This window comes from Prionailurus bengalensis, chromosome D3 (genome assembly GCF_016509475.1).
Source record: "Prionailurus bengalensis isolate Pbe53 chromosome D3, Fcat_Pben_1.1_paternal_pri, whole genome shotgun sequence".
Lineage (NCBI taxonomy): Eukaryota > Metazoa > Chordata > Mammalia > Carnivora > Felidae > Prionailurus > Prionailurus bengalensis.
The window spans coordinates 8,662,384-8,686,436 of record NC_057356.1 but is presented as its reverse complement, the minus strand read 5'-3'; the positions used below and the strand labels follow the sequence as shown (position 1 = coordinate 8,686,436).

The window sequence follows — 24,053 nt, the reverse complement described above, 5'->3', positions numbered from 1 at the left end:
CAAAACTGGACTCCAGGGGGGTTGCCCAGTGAAGAATGGCACGTGGATAGAGGCCCTCCCTATGTCCCAGTCCAGTCTGAAGTCCTCCTCCTGCAGCCCTGATGATGTCAACAGATATTAACATACCTGCCATTTTGTGAGTGGAAAATCATGGCACTCTTGTTGTGGTAGAGACATGTTTAGATCATTTCACTGGGTTCCCCATTTACGTGTCAGGATTGTGCTTGGTGTGGTGCATTCACAATGGTGATTTGTTCCATATGAACAAGGGCTTTGGTTTTTAGCTGTCCTGAGTCCCAGCCCTGGCTCTGTAACTTACTAGCTGTGTGACCTTCAGAAGACAACCTAGCCTCTCTGTGTCTCACTTTCTTCATCTGTAAAATGGGGATGATTGTCCTGGGGATTTGATGAGATCATTTTTGGCACATACTAAGAAAATGAGTGCAGTGTTTAGTTTTTTTTTCTCTACTGCACTTATCAGAAGCTGACATTTTTATTTGCATCTTTGTTTATTGTCTGTCTGGCTTACTAGATGACTCTCTATGAGAAGGGCCTTGTCTATCTTACTCACCCCTGCTTCCCAGCCTAGAACAATGCCTGGCACAGAGTAGGTGCTCCATAAATATTTGTCTGCTGAATGAATCGCTGTCTTTCATATTCTTGTGCTAATTGCCATTGCCATGATGCACCCTGCCCCGGAGGAGCCCAAAGTCTCCTAGAATCCAGCAAGAGCCACCCTGACCTCAACAGCCAGCTGTTCACAACAGTGCTGGGCATCGACTCTGAATGTCACCAACTGGGCCCTGTGCCCTAGGCTGAAAAATGACACTTGTGTATCTTCTGGTGGACAGAGCTACAGCACGAGGGAATGAGCTTAAGACTGGGGAAAGTGGAGTTGGTAGCTGAGTCAAGCAGGGGGAACCCTGAACTTCAACACTCCACCCCCACACCCCCACCCCGCCAGCAGCAATGGGACCACAAGTCCACGTGCAAGAAGCCGGCCCAGGGAGGACACCCATACCCGCAAGGACTGATGCCCAGGTGATGCAATAACCTCAGTGGCATTTGGGGATGGGATGTGCACCCCGAATGTCTTGGGAAACAAAATTTCTCAGGGGTTGGGAAAGAGCTTTGCAAACTGTAAAATGCTGCGGGAGGAAACAGGCAAATGTAAAGGTCAGGAAAGAGCGTATGTTTTTGCTAAGTGTGGGCTGCACTTCCAAAGCTAGCTAAAGGCGACACGGAGCCCTCGGAGGAGGCATATTTTGGGGGCTTCCTGGAGAGGAGTGCACTTGGAAAGACTGGGAAGCCGAGGGGAACGGGCCAAAGTTTCCTAGGATGTCGGCAGAGGACAGGACTGACTGCACTGCCGGCCTCTGCAAACTCGCTCCTCTCTTCCGGCCTCGAGCTCCGACGCGGGAATTCTGCAACTTCTCCCTTTATCTGCTTGCACACGCTTGGTCACCTTCATTCTGGTTTACATCAGGGTAACCGTTCCGGTGATTATATAAGTTCCCGAGTTCAAGAAAGATAATCCAAAGACAGGAAAGATGAAAAATTTTTGAGTGGATTAAAAACATTTTCTCCCAAACGTAAAAGTTACAGAGCGCACACATACACAAAAATATACAAATACCCATAATCCCACCGCTCAGAATGAAAAACTGTTAACCTCTTGATTTATCTGGGAGACGACTTTTTAAATTAGTGGCCAAATGAACCTGTCCTTGCCCCCAAATCCCATCAAATCTGAATCCAAAATAAATCAACCTACTTCTCTTTAGTGCGGTCTTCACCTCCACCCCAGATTTATCTTAGGAGGTAAATCCCAGGACCCCCGACTTCTCCCGGTGGGTTTCCACATGGCCAAGTCTGCAAACATCTAGCTTAATGAACAGTATCTGGCGGAGACTGCAAACCTAGGAGCGCACACCTGCGTCTACTGCCTCATCTCCAACTCCCGCGTGCAACTTTGCAGCTCCCGCTCCCGCCAGGGGGCCTATTTGCTCGGCCCGTTTGGCGGAGGGATCCCGCGCGGGAGCGCGGTTACGCTCAACCGTCCTCGCCGATTCCCGCGCTCTGGTCCCGCCCCCTTCCCGCGCTCTGGTCCCGCCCCCTCCCGCGCACCCTATGGCCCATAAAGAAGTCCCGGCCGGGCCGCTGCACTCCGCCGCGCGCATCCGTGCGCCGACAGAGACTGGCTAAGGAGTCGGCGGCCATCTTGTTCTTCTCGTGGTTCCAGTGGGGAGAGAAGGAGGAAGCAGGGAGCGGGGCGGTTGGGGGGGGGACCCGCCGCGGCTGCTGCCACCGCCGCCACCGCCGCCTCTGTGCTCGTGGCGTGGGAAAGGAGGTGTGAGTCCCGGGCGCGAGCCGGCGGCGGCGCCGCTGCGGGAGGGTCGGCGGTGGGAAGGCGATGGCGGATATAGATAAACTCAACATCGACAGCATCATCCAACGGCTGCTGGAAGGTGAAGGGGTCGGCAGACGGGCTGAGGGGAGGCGGGCGCCCCGGGGGCTCGCGGGGGGAGGGGGAGTTGGGAGGCCGGTTGGGCTTGCAGCGCCGAGGGGAGTGAGCCCCGCGAGTTGGCTCGTGGCGCCAAGGGTTTGCAGCCCGAGGGAGGCCGGCCGGGGTCCGGCACTCGGCCCACCCCGCAGATCCTCCCGGCCCCGTTCATTCATTGCTCAGAGGTGCAGCCTTCTTCCCAGAGATTTGAAAACTCCGCTCCCCACCCCCACGTTTCCGGTCCGTACCCCCTTGCGCCCCGCAAACGGGACCAGTCTTTGGAGGCGAGAGGGCTGGGGGGCCCGGTCCGACCTGCAGGACGGCGTGTTCCTTACTTTCTGGTACTCGTCCTCTCGGAAGGGAATTTGATGGGGCTGTGGGTTCCACCGGCTATGGGGGCTTCTTTCCTGTCTTGCTTATTTTTGTGTGGGGCTGGTGTCGGGCGGCCCATTTCTTATTACTTGGTGACGAATGTTCATATCTCCGGAGGATCTTGGAACCCATCCCCTCCTGCCCTCCCAAATACTCTTCTTAAGTTATCCTGATCTTGAAGAGGTCTCCGCGCTCTTTTCTGAACGTGCCACTGAACCTGAAACCAGCGATGGTGACAGTTTCGTTATCTTTCCGGTTGTGCCAGGCTCTGTATTAATGAGGCTTTGCATTCATCTCATAATTACGTTCATAGCAATAGTCAGCGTTTCTAAAGCGCTTACTATGTGTCAGACATAGAGCAGTTTCATTCTCCCAACAACCTTGAGAGGTGGGTGCTGGTCTTTTTTCCTGTTTTTCAGAAGAAACTAAAACACAAGAGACATTAAGTCACTTGACCAAGGTCACACATCAGTGACAGTCGGGTTTCAAACCCAGGCAGCCAGGAGTTAGAACTTGCTACATTCAGCCCACCTTGTGTCTGAAGGAAGGAGCTGCTCAGCAGTTAGGCAGAGGTTAAAAGAAAGCTTGGATTTTGGTTGACCTGAGACTGCTGAGGTGCCTGACAGTTGATTGATACTGACCTGGGAGACCGATGAAGTTTGGATTTCAAAGAGGGTCGCGGAAGTGAATCCCCCCACCCCACCCCCTCCAGGTCTAATGCTAAGTCTTTTTCTGAGGCTTTGGGAGAATTCAAATCTCTTTCTTGATTTGGGCGCTGGATAATGTAGGTTTGGCTGAGTTTTCACTGCTTTTTTGCCTTTATACTGTCCTCTTAAAATAGTGCACTGTAAATGCTTGAGGGATGGAGTCCAGACTAAGAACAATTGGGGTAACTCTGGTTCTAGAATTTGCAGGTCTTTTAAATAAGTCATTTAAAATGAAACCCCTGGGAATATCTTAATCCGTGCTGGGGTTTTTTGTTTTTTGTTGTTGTTTTGTTTTGTTTTGTTTTTTTACTTTTATACCTTCTTAAAGGAAAACCTCACTGAATGTGTATGAGGATCCCTGAAATGTCAGTGCATTGTGTGAAAAACTTGTCACTCGTTAAGTACTTGACATTTATTATAAGAACTGTATTTTCATGCTAGTTAATATAGTCCTTTGATTTATATAAGGCCACAGAAACCAATTAAAACTGTTTGAAGTAAGAAAGGAACTTTTTATTAAATATTTTCATTTTAAATCTAACTTCTGTCTCTGCAGGGTTATGTGTCTCTAGATTAGATGGGCTTTATTTCACTGAGGAAACAAAAATTGGAATCTGTGTTGATTAGAATCACCAGCACTTTAAAACCATTTAAGTCTTGTTAACTTAAGATCTATGTTGCCTGTAATTCTATTCACGTAAGAGATTTGTTCATTTCAATCTTATTTTTAAAATCATGCTAAGAAATTTACCTTAATGAACTTAGATCATCTAAAATGAGATCAATCATTTCTTAATAGTTCCTCTTTACATGTTATGTTGCACTTGAAAACTGGATTTTTTTTTTTTCAACGTTTATTTATTTTTGGGACAGAGAGAGACAGAGCATGAACAGGGGAGGGGCAGAGAGAGAGGGAGACACAGAATCGGAAACAGGCTCCAGGCTCCGAGCCATCAGCCCAGAGCCCGACGCGGGGCTTGAACTCACAGACCGCGAGATCGTGACCTGGCTGAAGTCGGACGCTTAACCGACTGCGCCACCCAGGCGCCCCTGGATTTTTTTACTATTTCATTTTTCATTGAAATTAATATAAGAAAGCATTGTATCTTAATGCCTTCGGAATGGGCTACCTGCACAGTACTATATGCTTAAATTCCCTTTTTTCTCATCAGTGTTAATTTGGCAGAGAAATGGTTGAAGATGATCCATTGAGGGAGGAGATTATATGTGTGTGAATATATATATATATATATATATATATATATATATATGTATGTATGTATGTATGTATGTTAGAAGTTGATAATAAATTTTGTGATTTTGGGAGGTAATGCCCCCAAAACATTTTCCCCTAAGAATTTTAATTAAGGTGTAAGTATATCTGACAATGGAATAGGAGTTTTGTGATCTCTTTTTGTATGTTCATATAAGGTGGAAGATTGGGGGCGCTTGGGTGGCTCAGTTAAGCCTCCGACTCTAGACCCTAGCATTCGTGTCACTGTTCCTGAGATGGAGCCACACGTCAGGCTCTGCACTGGCAGTGTGGAGTCTGTGTGGGATTCTCTCTTTCTCTCTCTGCCCCTCCCCTGCGTGTTCTCTCTTTCTCAAAATAAATAAACTTAAAAAATAAAAAGGTCCAAGACTGTGCAAGCTTAGTTGAGAAGTGGCTCAGTAATAGTACTGACAAGGCAACTCAAAGCGAGGTCTTATTTAAGAAAAACAGCGTGTTGATTTAGAGTACAGCTTGGCAGTTGTTTTCTACTCTAAACTCTTAAGTTGTTTTTACTTAGCTGAGGCATCATTTATGTGGTCCATCTCGGAAGCTTTATCCAGGCTGTTTGCCTTGCTGGTGATAAAACTTGAAACTCGTAGTTTAACTAACGTTCAATTATTTAATTGCCTGTACCTTAAAACTTGGGAGATTTAGAGGGAAAATAAGCCAGGTGTTGATTTGGTCTGATATTCCTACCATGTTAGAGAAAAGTGAGAGGGCAGAGTTTTAACTTTGTAAGTGAGCTGGTTCAGGGAGCAGTGATGGCTAGTACTTTTCTTACATAGCAGGCAGTGTAACATTTCACATCTTGATTTGCAAAAAGCGTCTTGGCTCTGAAGATGGCCATTGTCAGACTGCAAGACTTTGTCAGGCTTTGCATAATTGTCCTACTTACTTTAGTGTTTAAATAATGACTTCTACCCCAGCCCTCAGAAAGCGCCTACTACTTTAATCCTCTGATGTGTAAGAGTTCATCTGAAAATAGTGAGTGTTCAGATACTCTCTAAAATTCAGTGACCCGTGTGTTTAGCTCTTTGGTGTAATATGAAACATGTTTATACAGTTAGTAAAATTCTGATCAAAGAAAACAAAAGTAATCTTTTCTAATGAGACCTCTGCATTTATTATTTTTTAATAGGTCATGCTTTTAACGATACAGGTTTTTCTTGGAAGCAGTTACCATAGGGCGTTTTGTTGATAAAGACAGTGATACCCAAGTTTGTGTCACTAACTCCCTAATTTACAAGAAGTCTGTGTTGTGAGACCTCTGCTCTTCCCTGCTGTCCCCGCTACTGCGTGTCTGCAGTAAGCCTCACCCTCTCCTGTGAGGCAGGAGATCTCGGAAAGATCTCTTGGAGACACGAACTGAGGCTTGCACCAGTCCTAACCCACAGCATGGAAAGGATTGCTCTCCTCATGCCTGAAGTGTCCCCTTGTTTGTCAGTAGCAGGAGGCATCAGTGAAATCTTAACAGGATGGTGTGCGTCATGATGTTGTGCTTGAGGGAATGTTAGCCACGGGAGCAAAGGCCAGGCTTTCCTTCTCCCAAGCTGGTGAGGTGGAAACAGTGCTGGGCCACGCATTAGTAATCTGTTGCCGAAGTAGAGTTTAGTTGGTGAGATTGTTTTATGTCTTTGACGCTGCAGTCCTATAATAATCTTTGACCTGTTCTGCAAAAATGTGTGCCAATGCCAGTTTACTTGAGGTAGGTGAGGATTACTGATCCTGAAGCAAGGCAGTGGTTGGTACTGATTTTATACCAACTTGACTATTTCATTCACTTCATTTACAAATCAGGGCTATTAGGAGACCACATTCTGATGTGAATTGCTTCAAAACTGTGGAAAAATCTTATTCATGATGAATAAGGAAAGATTTCATAATTTTGGACTTTATGGAACTCTGGGATGAATTATTAAGTTTTAGGATCAGACCCCTGTATCCAAAGCATGTAGGAACAGATGATTTACTTAGTGGTCTTGATTTACCTGAAATCTCCCAAATTCTCCACTGCTCTTAAGATTTGCAGGCATCCCTTGTGTAGAGTGGAATGGGTGTCACTGATATTAAGGCTTATGAAAATGAAAAACACTCGTAAAATGTAGGGTCAGACCTCGAGTCCAGTTAGTAGTGTTTTACCAAGATGGGTTGTTAGACTGAAAAGATAAATGCTTTTCAATAAACTGGGTTCACTCTAGGTGTAGAAAACTCAAAATATTTTGAGAGCAAGTGGATAAGTGTTTTGCAACTATATCCTGATTATTTTGAGAAAATTGGTATCACCGCTAAATGCCCAAAGTATATACTAATGTAACATTGTGTGTCACCTATACTTCAATAAAATAATTTTTTTAAAAAAATGGCCAAAGTATAAGGGCAGCAGTTAGGAAAGTCAATGAGGGGAGGGTATAGTGAGGAAACAGTTTTAAGATGGCCCGAAAATGGGAAGTCTTCCTCCTGGTGACTTTGCAATAAAACCAAAGGATTCTTGATAACATTTTTGTCTTTTCTATTTTTTGCAGAAAAGAATTCAGTTGTTTGTGGGAAAGTTTTAATGTTGCAAATATTCCCTGTTTGTCTTGGTTTGAAGTCTTCCTTTCCTAAATCTGTCTTCTATTTAGTGAAGTTATTGATTCTGTCACTGCAGTGAATATGATTACCACCTGCTTTAATAAGATTATCTTAAAACAGCAAAATCTGTGTTGGCTTATTTTTCTGCTGGTTGTGTCATTCATAGATTCTAAAACTTCATTGTAATTCATCTGGGGCTTTTTTTGTGTATGCCGTTCCTTCAGTAAGACTTTGAATTAAGGGACTTCTTTTTTTTTTAATGTTTTTATTTATTTTTGAGGCAGAGAGAGACAGAGCATGAGCAGGGGAGGGGCAGAGAGAGAGAGAGAGCGAGACACAGAATCTGAAGCAGGCTCCAGGCTCTGAGCTGTCAGCACAGAGCCCGACACAGGGTTCTAACTCACGGACTGTGAGATCATGACCTGAGCTAAGTCGGATGCTTAACCGACTGAGCCACCCAGGCGCCCCTCAACAATTAAGGGACTTCTAATTAAAGAGCAAGAAGAATACTTTTTATTATTCATAAATAATCCCAAAGTAGTCTTAAATTTCCTTGCATAGTTTTCATCTCTACTTTGCTTGTTGGCAAGCTGTGAGAAAAGTTAGTGTTACTTGTAAGAAAAAGCTGGTGTTGCAAATAATCACCGAAAACATTCTTTTTCTTATTTCAAGTTTTTGTCAGTTTGATAAAATTGCATGGAAGTTTTTATCATATGCTCATGTTAGTGATTTGCCAGATAAATAGATAAGTTTTTACAGAACAGCCTTTGCTGTTAACAGCCATGATGCATTTTTCAGAATTCTTTTTTTCTAGCCAGGTAAAGGGAAAAGTGTTTACAAAGTTGTATGTTTAAGGTCTAAATTAATGTATTTGGTCACTAACCTATACATGTTCACAATACCTACTGATTTCCATGCAATACCTAGCATCTGTCTTTATGAGAAACACTCCATCTGGAAAGTGGAATTCTTATTTGTTGGAATATTTTGGATTCCTTTGGCAGTTGTTGAAATAATTTGATATTTACTACTTGAGCTTACCTTGGCTACTACTTAAGAAGGTGACATGGGGTGACAAGTCTTGAATTTTCCACCTAGGGTCTCTTTTTTTATGAACCTTTCTCCCACTATGCACAGAGTACAGTGAGGGCTTTAAACCTCAAGGTAAGTATCAACTGATGTTTATTGAGTAGAGCTGCATTGTAATTCTCTTTGTAGCTACTAGTGATAAAATAGAGATATTTTTATTTAAAAAGCCTTTGTGTTTTTAATGATATTGAAGATACCCTTAGGGTAAACCTTTTAGTTTTATAATCTTTATGGGGGGGCGGGGAGGGAGTTCTCATTGTAGCATTTATACCAAGATGCAGTTACCTAGTTGGTCTTACTTTTCATGTCCTCCACAAGAGAAAGGCTAAGGTTCCTGTCCATCCTGTTGCCAGGGTATCCCCAGCATCCGCCAGAGGGTCTGGCACATAGTAGATACTCTACACCTATTCTCTTGAATGTTTGAAGCATAGTTAATAAGTATTGACAGTTTTAACAGATTGCCTAATTTAGTTCTGATTTAATGCTTCTCATTTGTAAGGATGCCTTATGATTTTATATCCCATCTTGGAACTTTCTTAGGGAGCAGTGACCATATATTAGGGTTTTGATAGTTTGTCCTATAAAAGCTCCTTTGGTTTGGAAGTTAAAGAAGAACAAATCCTCAGTTGGGAGGAAAGTTGTATGGTAGAAGCACCACTAGACCTAGAGTTCTTTGGGGCCCGGTGTGCTTAAAAGCTCTTGTGACCTTGGACCAAGTCACTAAACCTCTCCCGGGCTATAACAGAAGTGAGAGCCTAACTTCATAGGATTGCTGTGAGGATTAAATGGCAGCGTAAAGCCCTTTAGTGCAGTGCCCAGCACATGGTGAGTGCTTAGTAAATGTTATCTACAACTAGTAAGTAATTCTATTTGATGGACGTCGAAAATAATGAAGTAGATCTATGTGCTATTGGTCGATATGGCCATCTTTTTTTTATTTTTAAAAAAAATCTTTTATTTTTGAGAGAGCGAGAGAGAGCAGGGGACACAGAGAGAGGGAAACTCCAAAGTGGGCTCTGCGCTTACAGCAGCAAGCCTGACACAGGGCTCAAACTCAAAAACCAGTCCTCAAAAACTGCGAGACCATGACCTGAGTCAAAGTCGAAGCTCAACTGACTAAGCCCCCTGGGCGCCCCCCACCCCCTGCCATATGGCCATTTTTAAGAAATATCCAGTGTGCGTTTGGTTTGCTAAAACACATTTTGAAATCTTTATCTTCTAATTGTTATCATTTTCAACTTGAAATTTAAGAGTAATCCTGGATTTTTACAACTAGAAAAATGCTCTATTAAAGGCTGATAGGAAAATGACTCTATTGATTTTTAACTTAAAGAACAGACACAGGTTGTTGGGTTTTTTTTAACTAATCAAAAGTATGTAGTCTGGTACGTGTGTTTAATTCTGATACCACAAGTCATCAGCGCTTAGAGATTTATCCAGGTTTCATTCACACAACAAATTTTGAGCACCTGCCACATACTGGCCGTGGCATGTACACTGCTGAGCAAGTGGTGTGGTCTTGGGGCTTCTAGTCTGCCGAGAGGCTCAGATGAATAGGTGAAAGCGAAATGGCAATCACAGTACAAAGTACTAAGTGTGACGTGTGCTGAGTGGTGTCCAGGTGTCGTGAGAGCATTTCAGAAGCAAGTAGGCTTATGAAGGGAGAGGAGGTAGACAGAAGAGGCTCTCCAGGGTGGTCCTTGAAGGATGAACAGGTATTTGCCAATTGGTAGATGGTGGTTTTGGCAGAGTTTCCGTTTTTATGTTATTCCTTGAGCTAATTGTAGGGAGTTCAAGAAGCCTTGGGACCAGGTTATCTTTTTTAAATGTTTATTTATTTTTGAGAGAGAGTGTGTTGGGGGCGGGGACGCAGAGAGAGAGGGAGACACCATCTGAAGCAGGCTCCAGGCTCTGAGCTGTCAGCACAGACCTTGATGTGGGGCTCAAACTCACCGACCGTGAGTTCAGTTGGCTTAGCCAGCTGAGCCACCCAGGCACCACAGGGCCATGTTATTTTTAATGAGCACTGTCCTTCAGATATAAATTCTTGATCTGTTCTGGAAAAACTGCAGTTAATCCTTATTGACGTAGAGGATAATTTTTAAAAGTTGGCAATATTGCTTTTTACTTATCTATACACTCCACTCATAGGACAAACAGGAAAACAGAACAAGAAAACTTAACATAAACTATGTCTGAAGGTTGTAGTGGGAAGCCTTCAAAACCAGTAAAATTTATATTAACAAGATTGATTTAATCTGATGGCACTGATTTATTATGATAGCATTCTCCTATAAAAAGTATAGCTTTTGTTCCATATAGGTGTAAGTTATTATTGCATACTCTTCTGGAGGACTTAAAGGGCTCTGCTGAAAAGATTGAGGTTGAAAACCAGAAGCTTCTAGGAGTCCCCTCCTAGCCAAAAATAAAGTTTCCTGCTGGGCTGTCTGCCCAAACTTCTGGCTGACTTGTGGTATAATTGCTAATGATTGGGGTTTTCTGGCCAGTGAAACAGGAATCCCACCGTCTTTCCATCAGGAGCGTTTCTTGAGTTCTTCACTGTGTGTATCTAGAGAGAAAATTACTGTGGTTCTGGAAAAACCATTTTTTGTTGCTCAGTTGCTGTAGTATTATATGTGTGTCTATTCCATATCTTCCCTCAAACGTTGTCATTACTGAGCTTTCCTCTTCGTTGCTTCTCATTTCGTAATATTTTTATCAGAAGGAGACTGGCAGTTGTTTACTTCAGTTACATATTTTGGGGTTCAAAGTAGTGATTTGTTCAGGCTCTAGAACTAATACAGAAACTTGGGACCGGCTCCCAGTTCATTGTGTGCTTCAAGAGCTTGGCCCTTCCCTCTTGTCATCTTTTCTTGTTTACTGTCGTTCATTGGAAAAAATAAAACCCCCTCCACACAGTGTTCCATTTCTGCTCAAACTTGTTTCTTCAGAGAACTCAGGGCTTCAGTGGCTATTCAGGTTGAAGAATGACTTTGCCTAGGACAATATTTCTCAAACTTGGACATAGTCGTTTTTTTAAGTGTATTTATTTATTTTTGATAGAGGGAGAGAGAGAATCCCCAGTGGGCTCTGCACTGGCAGTGCAGAGCCCATTGTGGGGCTCAAACTTACCAACCGTGAGATCATGACCTGAGCCAAAGTTGGACGCAACCAACTGAGCACCCAATTAACACAGACATTTTTAATGGAAAAAAGTTCTCAACAGACAATCGGGTTTTTTACCTGTAATTTTTATCACTCTGTAACATCAGATATTTACAGAACAAAGCAGTTAAACTTACTGTTTTTATTCAGCTATTAGACTGAATGATTTTGTAATTGGAATATAAAGCCTCCAAAACTGATGAAATTTAAACTAGCAACCTTTATTTATTTATTTATTTATTTGTTTGTTTGTTTGTTTATTTATTTATAATTGTTTATTTTAAGAGAGAAAGTGGAGGGGGGGTTGTCAGTGGCAGAGAGAGACAGAAATAGGGGCTCCGAAGCAGGCTCCAGCCAACAGTGGGAAGCCCGACATGGGGCTTGATCTCTCACATAAACTGTGAGATCATGACCTGATCCGAAGTCAGACACTTAACTGACTGAGCCACCCAGGCACCCCTAAATTAGCAACAATAATGTTATCTGATGGGTTTTGTGGTTTTGCTAAAACTAAATCATTTTATACTGGGTTTAATGGTGGAGGGATGTGAGGTAACATTCTATATTTAGTCTGGTTCTTTGTTTTTGCTTCGCTTGTAGTTCATAGAATGCCTGCTTTCATTAGTCTTTTATGCAAAACGAGTATTAGGACTGATTGCAAGTTGAGGATAATCAATCCCTGTATTTAACCAGGCCACTGGATAACTGTAAAGTTAAGGTAAAATTAGCAATTCTTTAATCTGTAGTTAGTGACTGTCTAATCTGTTACAACTGAAATCAAAACAAAATTTCATTTCCTGCCCACTTGCTGATAAATTAACTGTTACGGAGCTGGAGGGCTCAACTTTGATAGTGAACAGAACTCCAACAAGAATGCCTGGATGTGGGCAACACCTAGTACTATACCATGTTTTCTTTTCTCCCTTTTCTTTTTATTTGTTCAGATTACTAGGAAACCTTCCTTACATCATTCATGGACATCCTTTGCCCTGTAAGGTCATGATTGTATTCACAGATGCAGGCTCCGAGGTTGCACGGCAAAATATGTACAATGAACGTTAAAGTGTGTTTCAGTGAAATGCAAACAACACCTACATTTTTTCATAGAACTCTTAAGAAAATAGATTACCTATCACCCTTTGAAAAGCACTGATGGGGGCAGGCTTCTGAGCATTACCAATCTCACATTTTAAAACAAGAAATTCTTAGAACCAACTCAGTAACATGACAATCTCTGAAACCCCCTGCTGTACACATACTGATTCATTTATAAGGCTGGAGAAGAGAAGACAAGATCGGAGGCAAAAAGCAATGGCCTGGTGGGCAGGCTGCAGGTGAACAAGCCAATTGTGTGGCTTGGATGCAAACAGAGGCCTCGAGCTGTGCCACAGGGAGTCTGATTTCTGCAAGGAAGACCTTTTCTAACAGTATTCATACAGAGCGTGGCTCCTTGTTCAGGACAGCATAAGAAGTCTTGACTTGGTATAGAAGATGTAACTAAATGATGAAATCCTGTCCAAGATTTTATAGTTGTAATTAGTCATTAAAAACCATGTTCTTTATAAGTGTTGAGAAAATAGAGTCAAGTCAGAAAGCCAGTTAAACTGTGTTTTTGACTCTTCATTAAAACTTGTGCCTTTTCAGATCATTGTAATTTTTCTGGTAAATTAGATTTTGACTTCATTTGACTAACTGGAGTTTTTCTTCTCTGCAGTGAGAGGGTCCAAGCCTGGTAAGAATGTCCAGCTACAGGAGAATGAAATCCGAGGACTGTGCTTAAAGTCCCGAGAGATCTTTCTCAGTCAGCCTATCCTACTAGAACTTGAAGCACCACTCAAAATATGTGGTAGGTTTTGGCACATGAACAGCTTTTGGTTATATGATTGATTGACTCAAGGATATAGAGATGAGCTTGTATTACCCCGCAGAATCATTTGCTGTTTATGAATAACCTGGAACTACTTAAAATTAAATAATTTTAGCTTTTGAATAAATACCATTAATGGATTTAGTTTACTTAGATGTGCTTCAGATTTTCTAAAAACTATTTCACTAAAGGAATATAAACAGAAAGGAGATGAAACTGAATAGAGAGCTAAGAAAAGGTCTGAACTATATGAATATATAGGAATTCTATTTAAGCTTAAAGTAAGACTGGTTATGCTTAAAAATAGACCTTCCTTGATGCCATTTGTCATCTGTTTCTACATGATAGATGCAGATAATCTGTATAAAAACTGAAGTTCATCTGAGTAATGTTCTATATTCTAGCTTATTTGACTACATTGATAAAGCTTATATGGATGTTTTTAAAGTAAAATGCTCTTTGGCGTTATCTAGCAGGGAGAAATTGAGAGCTGAATGAACTGGTGGGTGTTGTGTATGTGCCTTTGTTCACACCGGTCCAGGGCTCAGCAGCAGTGCAGCAGTTCTGCTGACACAGTCCCTGCGGACCGAGTTGCCAGAGGTCTGATATCGATCAGCCGACCTGAAAGGAAAGCGATGTTACTTGGCAGAAAGGCCTGTCTGGGCATTAATAATTCTTTCCACAAAATCAATTCTTAATTAGTTGAGTTTTGTGTGAGACTCTGGACATATACATATGCTTAAAATTTTCAGTAAAGCTCACTTGAACTGAAATGAACTGAAATATAATACAAGATTGGGAATTAGTGTTAGCCATCAAATTTAACTCTTATTATTACAGATCAATCCCATTATGCAGGGAGTGTTGAAAGATGGTCTCTCCAGAGCTTGTTAGTGGATTGAACAAGAAGTATGAAGTTACTGTGTAACACAATTCTTGTTTCTAGGTGATATCCATGGGCAATACTATGATTTGCTTCGACTTTTTGAGTACGGTGGTTTCCCGCCAGAAAGCAACTACCTGTTTCTTGGGGACTATGTGGACAGGGGGAAGCAGTCATTGGAAACTATCTGCCTCTTACTGGCTTACAAAATCAAATATCCCGAGAATTTTTTTCTTCTCAGAGGAAACCATGAATGTGCCAGCATCAATAGAATTTATGGATTTTATGATGAATGTAAGTACTTTCTACCTGTAAGGAAAAGTTACTTAAACTGAGATACTTGGTCATAAATTGAACTATCACATACTTCTGTTAGGATTTATGACTGTTTCGATGAAATGTTACAGTCTCTCGTGTTTTCTATTAATTGTTTTTATCGTAGTTTTTTCTTTCTTGGGGTAGAAAAATAACTGCTGCTGCAGTATAATAATGCCCTAGATTCTTTTATGATGTGATTATTAGATTAAGAAGTAATGGTCTCAGCGATGACTTCTTTTTTTTTTTTTTTTTTTTTTAATTTTTTTTTTTAATTTTTTTTTTCAATGTTTATTTATTTTTGGGACAGAGAGAGACAGAGCATGAACAGGGGAGGGGCAGAGAGAGAGGGAGACACAGAATCGGAAACAGGCTCCAGGCTCTGAGCCGTCAGCCCAGAGCCTGACGCGGGGCTCGAACTCACGGACCGCGAGATCGTGACCTGGCTGAAGTCGGTCGCTTAACCAACTGCACCACCCAGGCGCCCCAGCGATGACTTCTTTAAGATCATTTTTTGTGAAAATTCACAGATAACTTAATTCTTAGTCCAACTCTGAGAACCTGTCCAAATAGATAGTTTTGTTTTTAACAACTTTATTGAGATATAATTTCATTCCATAAAATCTGTCCTAGTGATTTGTAGTAAATTTATAAGGTTGTGCAACTATCAGCACAGCCTCAGGCAAGCACTGACCTGCTTTCTGTCTATAGATTTGCCTTTTCTGGATATTTCTTATAAATGGTATCTTGAAATACACAAATAGTTGCTTTTTATTTTTTTAAGTTTATTTATTTATTTTTGAGACTGGGGGAAGAAGGGCAGAGAGAGAATCCCAAGAAGGCTCTGTACCACCCACGTGAAGCCCAATGTGGGGCTCAGACTCACAAACCGTGAAATCATGACCCAAGCCAAAACCAAGAGTTGGACACCTAACCAATGGAGCCACCTAGGCGCCCCCAAATAATTGCTTTTTAAATTTTGTGATATTGTATTTTTTTTCCTTCTGGCACATGCGCACCCAGGAGAAATGCCAGTTACTATCCTAAAATGTGCTGAAAGGGGAAAGAAAAATTAGAAAACAAACAAAAATTTCTTTGTGTAATATTTTACACATATTATCCATTTTGGATTGTTTAATTGAAGGTGCACTTTGAGTTGTAATTGACAAAAGCCAAGATTCTTAAAGCCTTAAAAATTGCCAGTTTTGGTGGAGGTTTTTGTTGTAGTGTTAAGTATAAAATGTTTTTTTAAAAAATGTGTTGAGTCCTTACCCCATCCTCCTTTTGTGCTTATTTGTGCTAGGAGAGGCTTCAGGCTTGGACGAGAGAGGTGGTTGAGGAATTTGAGTTACTAGCATTTGCCAGTGATGATAACAAGATCAGTAAAGAATTGTCCCTGTGGCCCTCCCCTAGACTGTAGTCATAACCTGTAATGTGTTTTTCTATCTCAGTTCCACATAGCTCATTTGTTAGAAGTGCACTGCTGTAAAGATTATGTTTCTAGACTTAGCTCTCCTACTCCTGCCTACCCTCTCCCACAATTGTATACTTGCCTGGTGGTCTGAGGCCCTGAGACCCATCTGGTAAGATGAGGTGGGGAGGGATCTCCAAAGAAAAATCTTGTGGGTTCTGAACTGACCAGGGCAACTGAGTCTGTGGCAAGGTTTATTGTTGTTATTTTAAGTAATCTCTACTCACAACATGGGGCTCGAACTCACCACCCTAAGATCAAGAGTCAGATGCTCTCCTGACTAAGCAGCCAGGTACCCAAGAAAGGTGTTTAATTTTGACAGTGAGTCTATCAGAGAAGTACTAGTAAAGCAGTTATTACTCCTAAGGTAGTGAGATGAAAGGCAGCGAGTTTTATAAATTGTGTTTTGGATATTTGCTATAGTTGCTACTTTTTAGAAAAGGTTCCTTTTAGGGGCACCTGAGTGGCTCAGTCAGTTAAGCGTCCCACTCTTGGTTTCAGCTCAGGTCATGATCTCACAAGCTCTGCCCTGGGCATAGAGCCGGCTTAAGATTCTCTCTCCCTCTGCCCTTCCCCTGCTCATGCGAGCTCGCTCGCTCTCAAATTAAAAAAAAAAAAAAGGTTCCTTTTATACACTATTCAGCAAGTACTTTGATGTTTTCATTGATGAAGTTCAAATCCAGATGATCTCCTTGTTGTGACATATATCCAAATGTGAGGATACTAGCTATGTCCTTTTCAGTTTCTATTTAATGCAGAGGACTTTAACAGTTATTTTAGATGGTTGGAATCAGTTTTGATTCTTGTTTGGTCAAGACTCATTGACTCTGTGCTCATGCTCCCCCCAGCCCCCCATCAGGCAGGTATAACTTGCCATCTAGTCTACTTGCAGGCACAGAAGTGTCCTTGGCATAGGTGGCCTTCAATTCATGGTTTGCAGACTTTTAAAAAACTCGATAATTTCATTAAAATTTTACTCAAATGTAGACTTTCATGGAACAATTTAAAACCACTGCTTTAAGTGCTAGGCTTATTTCACAAGTATAATAAGTGTTCTTCTTTACTACGGTTTCTCCCCCTGACCCCCACCCCAGTTTTATGACTGCAGTCCTGGTATCTGTTGTTAGATAAGATGTGAACGTGTGTTACCCTTTTCTGATACTAGAATGGTCTGATCTGTAGTAATTGGAAACTGCATTAGGGGTTCTGGCTCAGAATCCCCAGATTTGGAAGCTTGAAGAGACGTTGGCATTTATCCAGGCTAAGCCTTTCTGGAGCCAGATGTTCCTAGTGGTGTGAAGTAGCTTGAGAGAGGAAATGTAGAGAGAAGAGAAAACAGGGCCCCAGGACTTAGTTAAGATGCTCAGAGGCAATAGAAGGAAGAATCCTCATTTTTGTTGAAGAAACCAACAAAGATAGCAAAGGACTCTGCAAGACAATCTGGAGTGTGTTGCATGAATAAAAAATCAGGGAGCAGACTTTAAGAAGGGAGAGGGTTCGTCAGCACTGGCAGATGCGGCATATGGGCAAAGGAAAAATCCAAGTGAGCCATTGGATGGTCCTTCAGAGATACAGTGGAAAATGGGAGATAGAACCAAGTCACTTTTATGAATGGAGGTCAGGACCAGCCCAGCCTTGTTCTTCCATTATTATCATTATTGGAAATTGGAGGTGGTGATTGTGAACAGGTTTCCTTTCAGCCTTTTGTAGAGAGGAATTCTATTCAGCTTTTGGAAACCTCCAATGAAGGAGGATAAGGCATAGGGAATTAGTGACCGCCCAAGAAATACAAACAGGGTAAACCATAGTGAGAGTTATACCCAGGTGCAGAGAAATAGACTATTATGAGAAAAAAGGACAGTCCTCTGTAGAGGGAGAAGTCAAGTATTTGTTGAATTTACATTACATTCCAAACTCTGCTAAGTTCCATACCCGACTTGATTTGCACTAGAGTGGAAGGTGTGGTTCAGGAACCTGCTGCTTGGGCCAGTCTCTTAATTTTCAAAGAACATTCAGCTTTAAACCTGTAGATGTCCCTAGAATAAGAAAGGAAAAAAGAGACGAAGGACAAACTTGGCTTTAGGAATGAACATTGTGCTTTGATCTTTGGTCTTTCTGGTATGGAGAGTACAGGAGACAAAGGCACCCAACAATTGGGCCATTCTCAATCCAGGTCTGACAGATTTGTGCTTCCAAGGTTTATGAGTAGGTCTTTAACTCAGAATATGATTTTCTTGTGGGAACAGTGCCTTAAAAGACATGCTGTGTCCAGATCACACTGTGACTCCAGTATGTATGGAATACAGGGCTGGTAGAGGGAATATAACCATCCTATAACATCGTGTCTGTGGGGAACGTGAGCTTTTGTGGCAGTTGTAGGAACGGTTATCCTGGGGTGCCTGCAGTAAATCTGTATTCCCCTATAAGTCATTTGTGCCTGCTACTAGAGTATGTAGGACTAGGAATTATCTGGTACCAGTAGGCCATTGATGATAGTGGGAGATAGGATGGGTGTTAATTCTCAGAAGCTTCCACAGAAGGAAGATGGTAATGACACATGTGTGATCTGTTCATAATTACGTTTAGACACAGGAGCTACTTATGGGTTGAGATTGGACAAAACAGACTAGATTTCAAACAGAGTAGGTGCTACCAAATAATTATTGGGGGTTAATGATCTTTAATCGTTGCATCTGGGATTCTGATCTCAAACTTCTATGGAATTTTAAAGTATATCTAGTTCTGCTAAAAACCTCCAATGGGGTTTTAATAAAAGCATAGTTTTTGTTTACTTAAAAGGTAATTAGCACCTTGCTTTGGGAGAAATGGTCCTGAGAGAATGAACCTATAGAACACCAATCTCTTTTTAACCATCCTAAAATTTTCACAGGTAAAAGAAGATATAACATTAAACTATGGAAAACTTTCACAGACTGCTTTAACTGTTTACCGATAGCAGCCATCGTGGATGAGAAGATATTCTGCTGTCATGGAGGTTCGTGGGCCGATTTTAGTTCCAGATAGATTTTGTCCCTTCTAAAGGGTGTGTGTACACTTTGACATTTATGAGTTGTCATTGGGATGACTTCCTCTGAACTCTCCTTTACTGATGTGTTGTATCATGGGTCCAGTCTGGCACATCCAGGATCATTTGGCTAGAAATCTAAAGTAAGAAATTGATTTGTTACAGGGAATTCTAGGCTCTGTAACAGTTTGACTTGAAAATAGAGCAGAAAGTGTTTTTAAATATAAAATGAAGTACGATTAATATGCTGTACTATAGATCCTCTAGAATACTGAAAATGTGAGTAGACTTTCCTTGGTCTGTTTTTGATCCTCCAGAAATTTTTATGACTTGGACTTTTATTTTATTATTATTATTATTTTAGTGTTTGTTTATTTTTGAGAGAGAGTGCAAGCTGAGGGAGGGGCAGAGAGAGAATCCCAAGCAGGCTCTGTGCTGAGAGCTCAGAGCCTGATATAAGGCTCAGTCTCACAGATCATGAGATCATGACCTGAGCCAAAATCAAGATTCGGATGCTTAGCCAACTGAGCCACCCATGTGCCCTGATTTGGATTTTAAAAGGATTTTGCTCAGTGCTTGTGCTCTGTGAAGTAGTAATTGCCAGAAGAATTTCTTTTCATCTATAGACAGAAATTAGATAACCATCAGAGAGCCAAAACAATATATTTTAATAAAGCCATTATTCCTGCCCTCCTGTACTTTAAGTGGTTTTGGTAGAGCTGGACATATGGTTTTTAAATTTTTTAATTTTATTTTTTAAAGTAAACTCTATCCTCATGATGCGGCTCAAACTCACGACCCTAGATCAAGAGTCTCCTGCTCCACCCACTGAGCTAGCTAGGAGCCCCTGGGCATGTGATTTTAGACTCAGATGAAAGTCAGCTACATCTGAACTGGTCTGATAGATTCAATGGTCCTTGGACAGCACAGGTTCCCTGGAAAGCTGATCACACCTGAGTATCTGCACCTTCTGCACCCAGTCCTTACTAATGGTCAGTAGTAAAATCTAGAATGTACACTGTTCACTACCATCATCAAAGGAGTTGAAGAGTAGTTGTTTTTAAATCACTGGATCTTAATTTTTATACCATTTAAACATAATGTTCCCCACAGATTGGTGCATATAATAAATTCTAGTGCCTTTTCAGTTGAGTTTTTTTTTTTTTTTTCTTAAACCAAAGCTAAACAAGAAAGCATAGCCATGAAAAAAGTCCTAACCGTAGATTTAATTTAAGCCTTCCAGGTTAGAGTCATTGCATCTCTATGTAAGTAAATGGAACCGTTAAAGTGCAAACATCCTTTTTAAAGTTCTGTTTCCTTCAATTTTCATCTCATTGAATAGGTTTATCACCAGATCTTCAATCTATGGAGCAGATTCGGCGAATTATGCGACCAACTGATGTACCAGATCAAGGTCTTCTTTGTGATCTTTTGTGGTCTGACCCCGATAAAGATGTCTTAGGCTGGGGTGAAAATGACAGAGGAGTGTCCTTCACATTTGGTGCTGAAGTGGTTGCAAAATTTCTCCATAAGCATGATTTGGATCTTATATGTAGAGCCCATCAGGTATTGATTTTGAATTTTACATGTACACTTAACAGCATGTGTGTGAGCACAGATTCTCCTTGTTGATTTTAGTGGGTAGGTATTGCTTATTCATACAAAATGTCTCTGCAAGTGACCTAGAGGATACAAGACTCAATGGGAAACTGAAAAATGGTTTTACTCACCTACAATTTACACCTACTTATACTGAAAACATTTTCTCTCCAAGGTGGTTGAAGATGGATACGAATTTTTTGCAAAGAGGCAGTTGGTCACTCTGTTTTCTGCACCCAATTATTGTGGAGAATTTGACAATGCAGGTGCCATGATGAGTGTGGACGAAACTCTAATGTGTTCTTTTCAGGTAGAGGATGTTTTCAACATTGCTTCTTATTATGATGTCTGAATTTTACTGATTTAAAAAGACTACTTTCTGCCTACTGTTCATCTATGTTGAATAGACTCAATTTTTACTTTCCTGTAACCAGTGTTTGTCCTAACTCGGTAATGAGTGGACCCCTTTTAAGGGAAAAAAAATTATCAGAGAACCTTTCCTGCAGTGTTGAATTTAACTGTTTTTGCATTATTTAAGTGGGGTAAAAAGAATTTCCTGCCTTCTTTACTATAAATCTGAAACTATAACATCAGTGTGTTCAGCTAAACTTAATCACCACTTGTACGTGAGAATAGAACTAACCGCCAGGTGCCAAACGTGCTGTGTGATTACTCCCTTCTCCCACCACTCTGCTCTCATTTCTACAAAACCTGTTGATTGTCCATGACATCATTTGGCCTTCACTTGGCGCAAAAGCATCGTTTACATGTAAAGTCTGCCTGAATCTTTTTCTCATTCACTTATTACGATTAAACTTGTACAGCTTCAAGCTAGCCTAGCCCAATCATTAACACAAATAAAGCTGTTGAAGTCAAGTGGCAGTAAAATGTTGTTTTACCAATTAACTGGGAGAACTTGCAGCTCCCAGAGATTGAGAGACTCAAACATTGCTGTCTCTAAAGAACTTTCCTCCTTTGTGTGAGAAGGGATAGCCTGAAGGTACTTACAAGGTCTGACTTCAGAAAATTGTTATTTTATCCAGAGACAAAATAATTTGTCCATGCATTTAATGTGTTCATCGTAACATTTTTAACCAAAATGTTCACGTCAGCTTGGCTTATATTAATATGTTAGTGGGGCCTTCAAAGTTTTGGGGGCAGTTTTAAATGGCCAAAAACGTTTCTGAACAAAGATTTGAGTGAGATTTAAGAAATCTTAAGATTGGCGGTTGAGAATATTTCCTAAAATGCACCATATTTTGAATCTTTGCAGATTTTAAAGCCTGCAGAGAAAAAGAAGCCGAATGCCACGAGACCTGTAACACCTCCAAGGGGTATGATCACAAAGCAAGCAAAGAAATAGATGTCATTTTGACATTGCCTAGTTGGGACTTGTAACATATAGTATATAACCTTCATTTTTAAAACTGTAATGTGTATTGGTCAGCTTGCTCAAATAGTGTGTTTGTGGGCTCCCCCTTCCATTTTTTGAGTTAATGAATGGCATTTGCTGGTTATAACAGCAAATGAAAGACTCTCCACTCCCAAGAAAAAATGTTTTGTTTTTTAATTGTCTATTCCTTTTGCAAACAACTTTAATGATGGTGTTAAAGCTGTACACCCAGGACAGTTTATCCTGTCTAAGGGGTCAGTGTACAATTGATCTTTTTAAAATTTAGTTCAATCCATGAATTATGTAAATGCTTGTTTTCTTTAGAATATAAAGAGAGCCCTAGGGTGCTCAGTCTGTACATGTTATTGTCATAAAATACATACTGTTGATACAAACCACTGTGAACATATTTTTTTTTAAATTTTGTTTCAAAGGGATTGCTTTTTTCTCTCATTGTCTTGTCGTGTACAAACTAGTTTTTATAGCTGTCATTAGGATTAACTCAACCTTGCCAGCATCACTGGTATGATGTATATTTAATTAAAGCACACTTTCCCCTACCGTATACTCAAAATGACAATTAAAGCCATTATTTTAAATGTTTGTGACTCTTTCCTAAAGCCAAAGTTTCTGTTGAAATGTGTACTGACACACCCCCTAAGTCCAAGGTGGTGTGGCTATGTACACACACCACACTTGGGATTCAAAAACAGGTTTTTGGTTTTGAATAGCAATTAGTAACATAGTGCTGTTTAAGCTATTAATGATTAAAGTTAATAACATTTTGTACAATTTCCATATAGTCTATTCATTAAGTAATCTTTTTACAGTTACATCAGGCCTGAACCCGTCCATTCAGAAAGCTTCAAATTATAGAAACAATACTGTTCTATACGAGTGACCGATTATGCTTTCTTTGGCCTGCATTCTTTATTCTGCGGTGAAGTTGAGGCTTATAAGTCAAAACAAAGGAACTAACTTACTATCCACCAATTTATACAGAACTCACAGTATCTATGACTTTTTTAAACTTAATCTGTTAAAAAGAAATCTGTTTCAACAGATGACCGTGTACAATACCATGTGGTGAAAATGAATTCAGACTTATTAAACGACGAACTTGTTAAATTCTCTCAGTGTCTATTTATCTGCACAATACACCCAGGAGAACTGTTGATGGCATATTGAATAGATTTTAATGAATAAATTGCTCTGGAAACCACACAGTTTCAATTTGGATTTGTTTTCCTTCAAATAGTCTGTTTTGCAAAGAGGGATTATAATACGGATGCTCATGTTTGTGGTGGTCTAACCTGGATGGAGCTACGTTTCTGAAGTGGGGTGATGAGATTGAGCCATCCTTCTGTGTTGTTCGGGAGGGGTGGGGCTTGGTGAGCTGCAGTGTCCCCTGCATCCATGGTTTTCCCTCGGCGTGGGCTCAGTTGAACAACTGTTTGCTTTCTCGGGCTCAACCACCAGTGTTAGCATGCACGGTAATTTGCTCTCTTCTCCCTTCCCCTAATTCGTATGGAACACGGTGTTGTGTTATGTTACATGTGTCACACGTGTGTCAAGTGGATATTAATTTCTTAAAGTACATTAAAAGTGGGTGAAGAGCACGTCATTTGCAAAGTGCTTTCTCCTATTAAAAACTGGTTCACCTCAGAATTGGAGGAAGACGCTGTTTAAGCCAGTGCTGGCATGTGGAGGGAAAAGCACAGGGCTGCTGGGGGCCAGTCTCCTCTCTACACTAACAAGCTTGGGTCCTGAGGCATTGGCCACATCTCATCTTCCCTCTCCTCCCACCCATGCTCCTCAGT

General features: G+C 41.1%; 1 protein-coding gene across 1 annotated transcript; it reads left to right on the top strand.

Moving 5' to 3' along the window:
- Positions 1 to 2,197: 2,197 nt before the first annotated feature.
- PPP1CC (protein phosphatase 1 catalytic subunit gamma) lies at positions 2,198 to 23,455 on the top strand. Its single transcript, XM_043557582.1, has 8 exons — positions 2,198 to 2,468; positions 13,395 to 13,526; positions 14,494 to 14,724; positions 19,107 to 19,211; positions 20,584 to 20,807; positions 21,016 to 21,150; positions 22,114 to 22,174; positions 23,064 to 23,455. The coding sequence occupies exons 1-8, from the start codon at positions 2,414 to 2,416 to the stop codon at positions 23,132 to 23,134; spliced, it is 1,014 nt and encodes a 337-aa protein (XP_043413517.1). The 5' UTR covers positions 2,198 to 2,413; the 3' UTR covers positions 23,135 to 23,455.
- Positions 23,456 to 24,053: the final 598 nt, after the last annotated feature.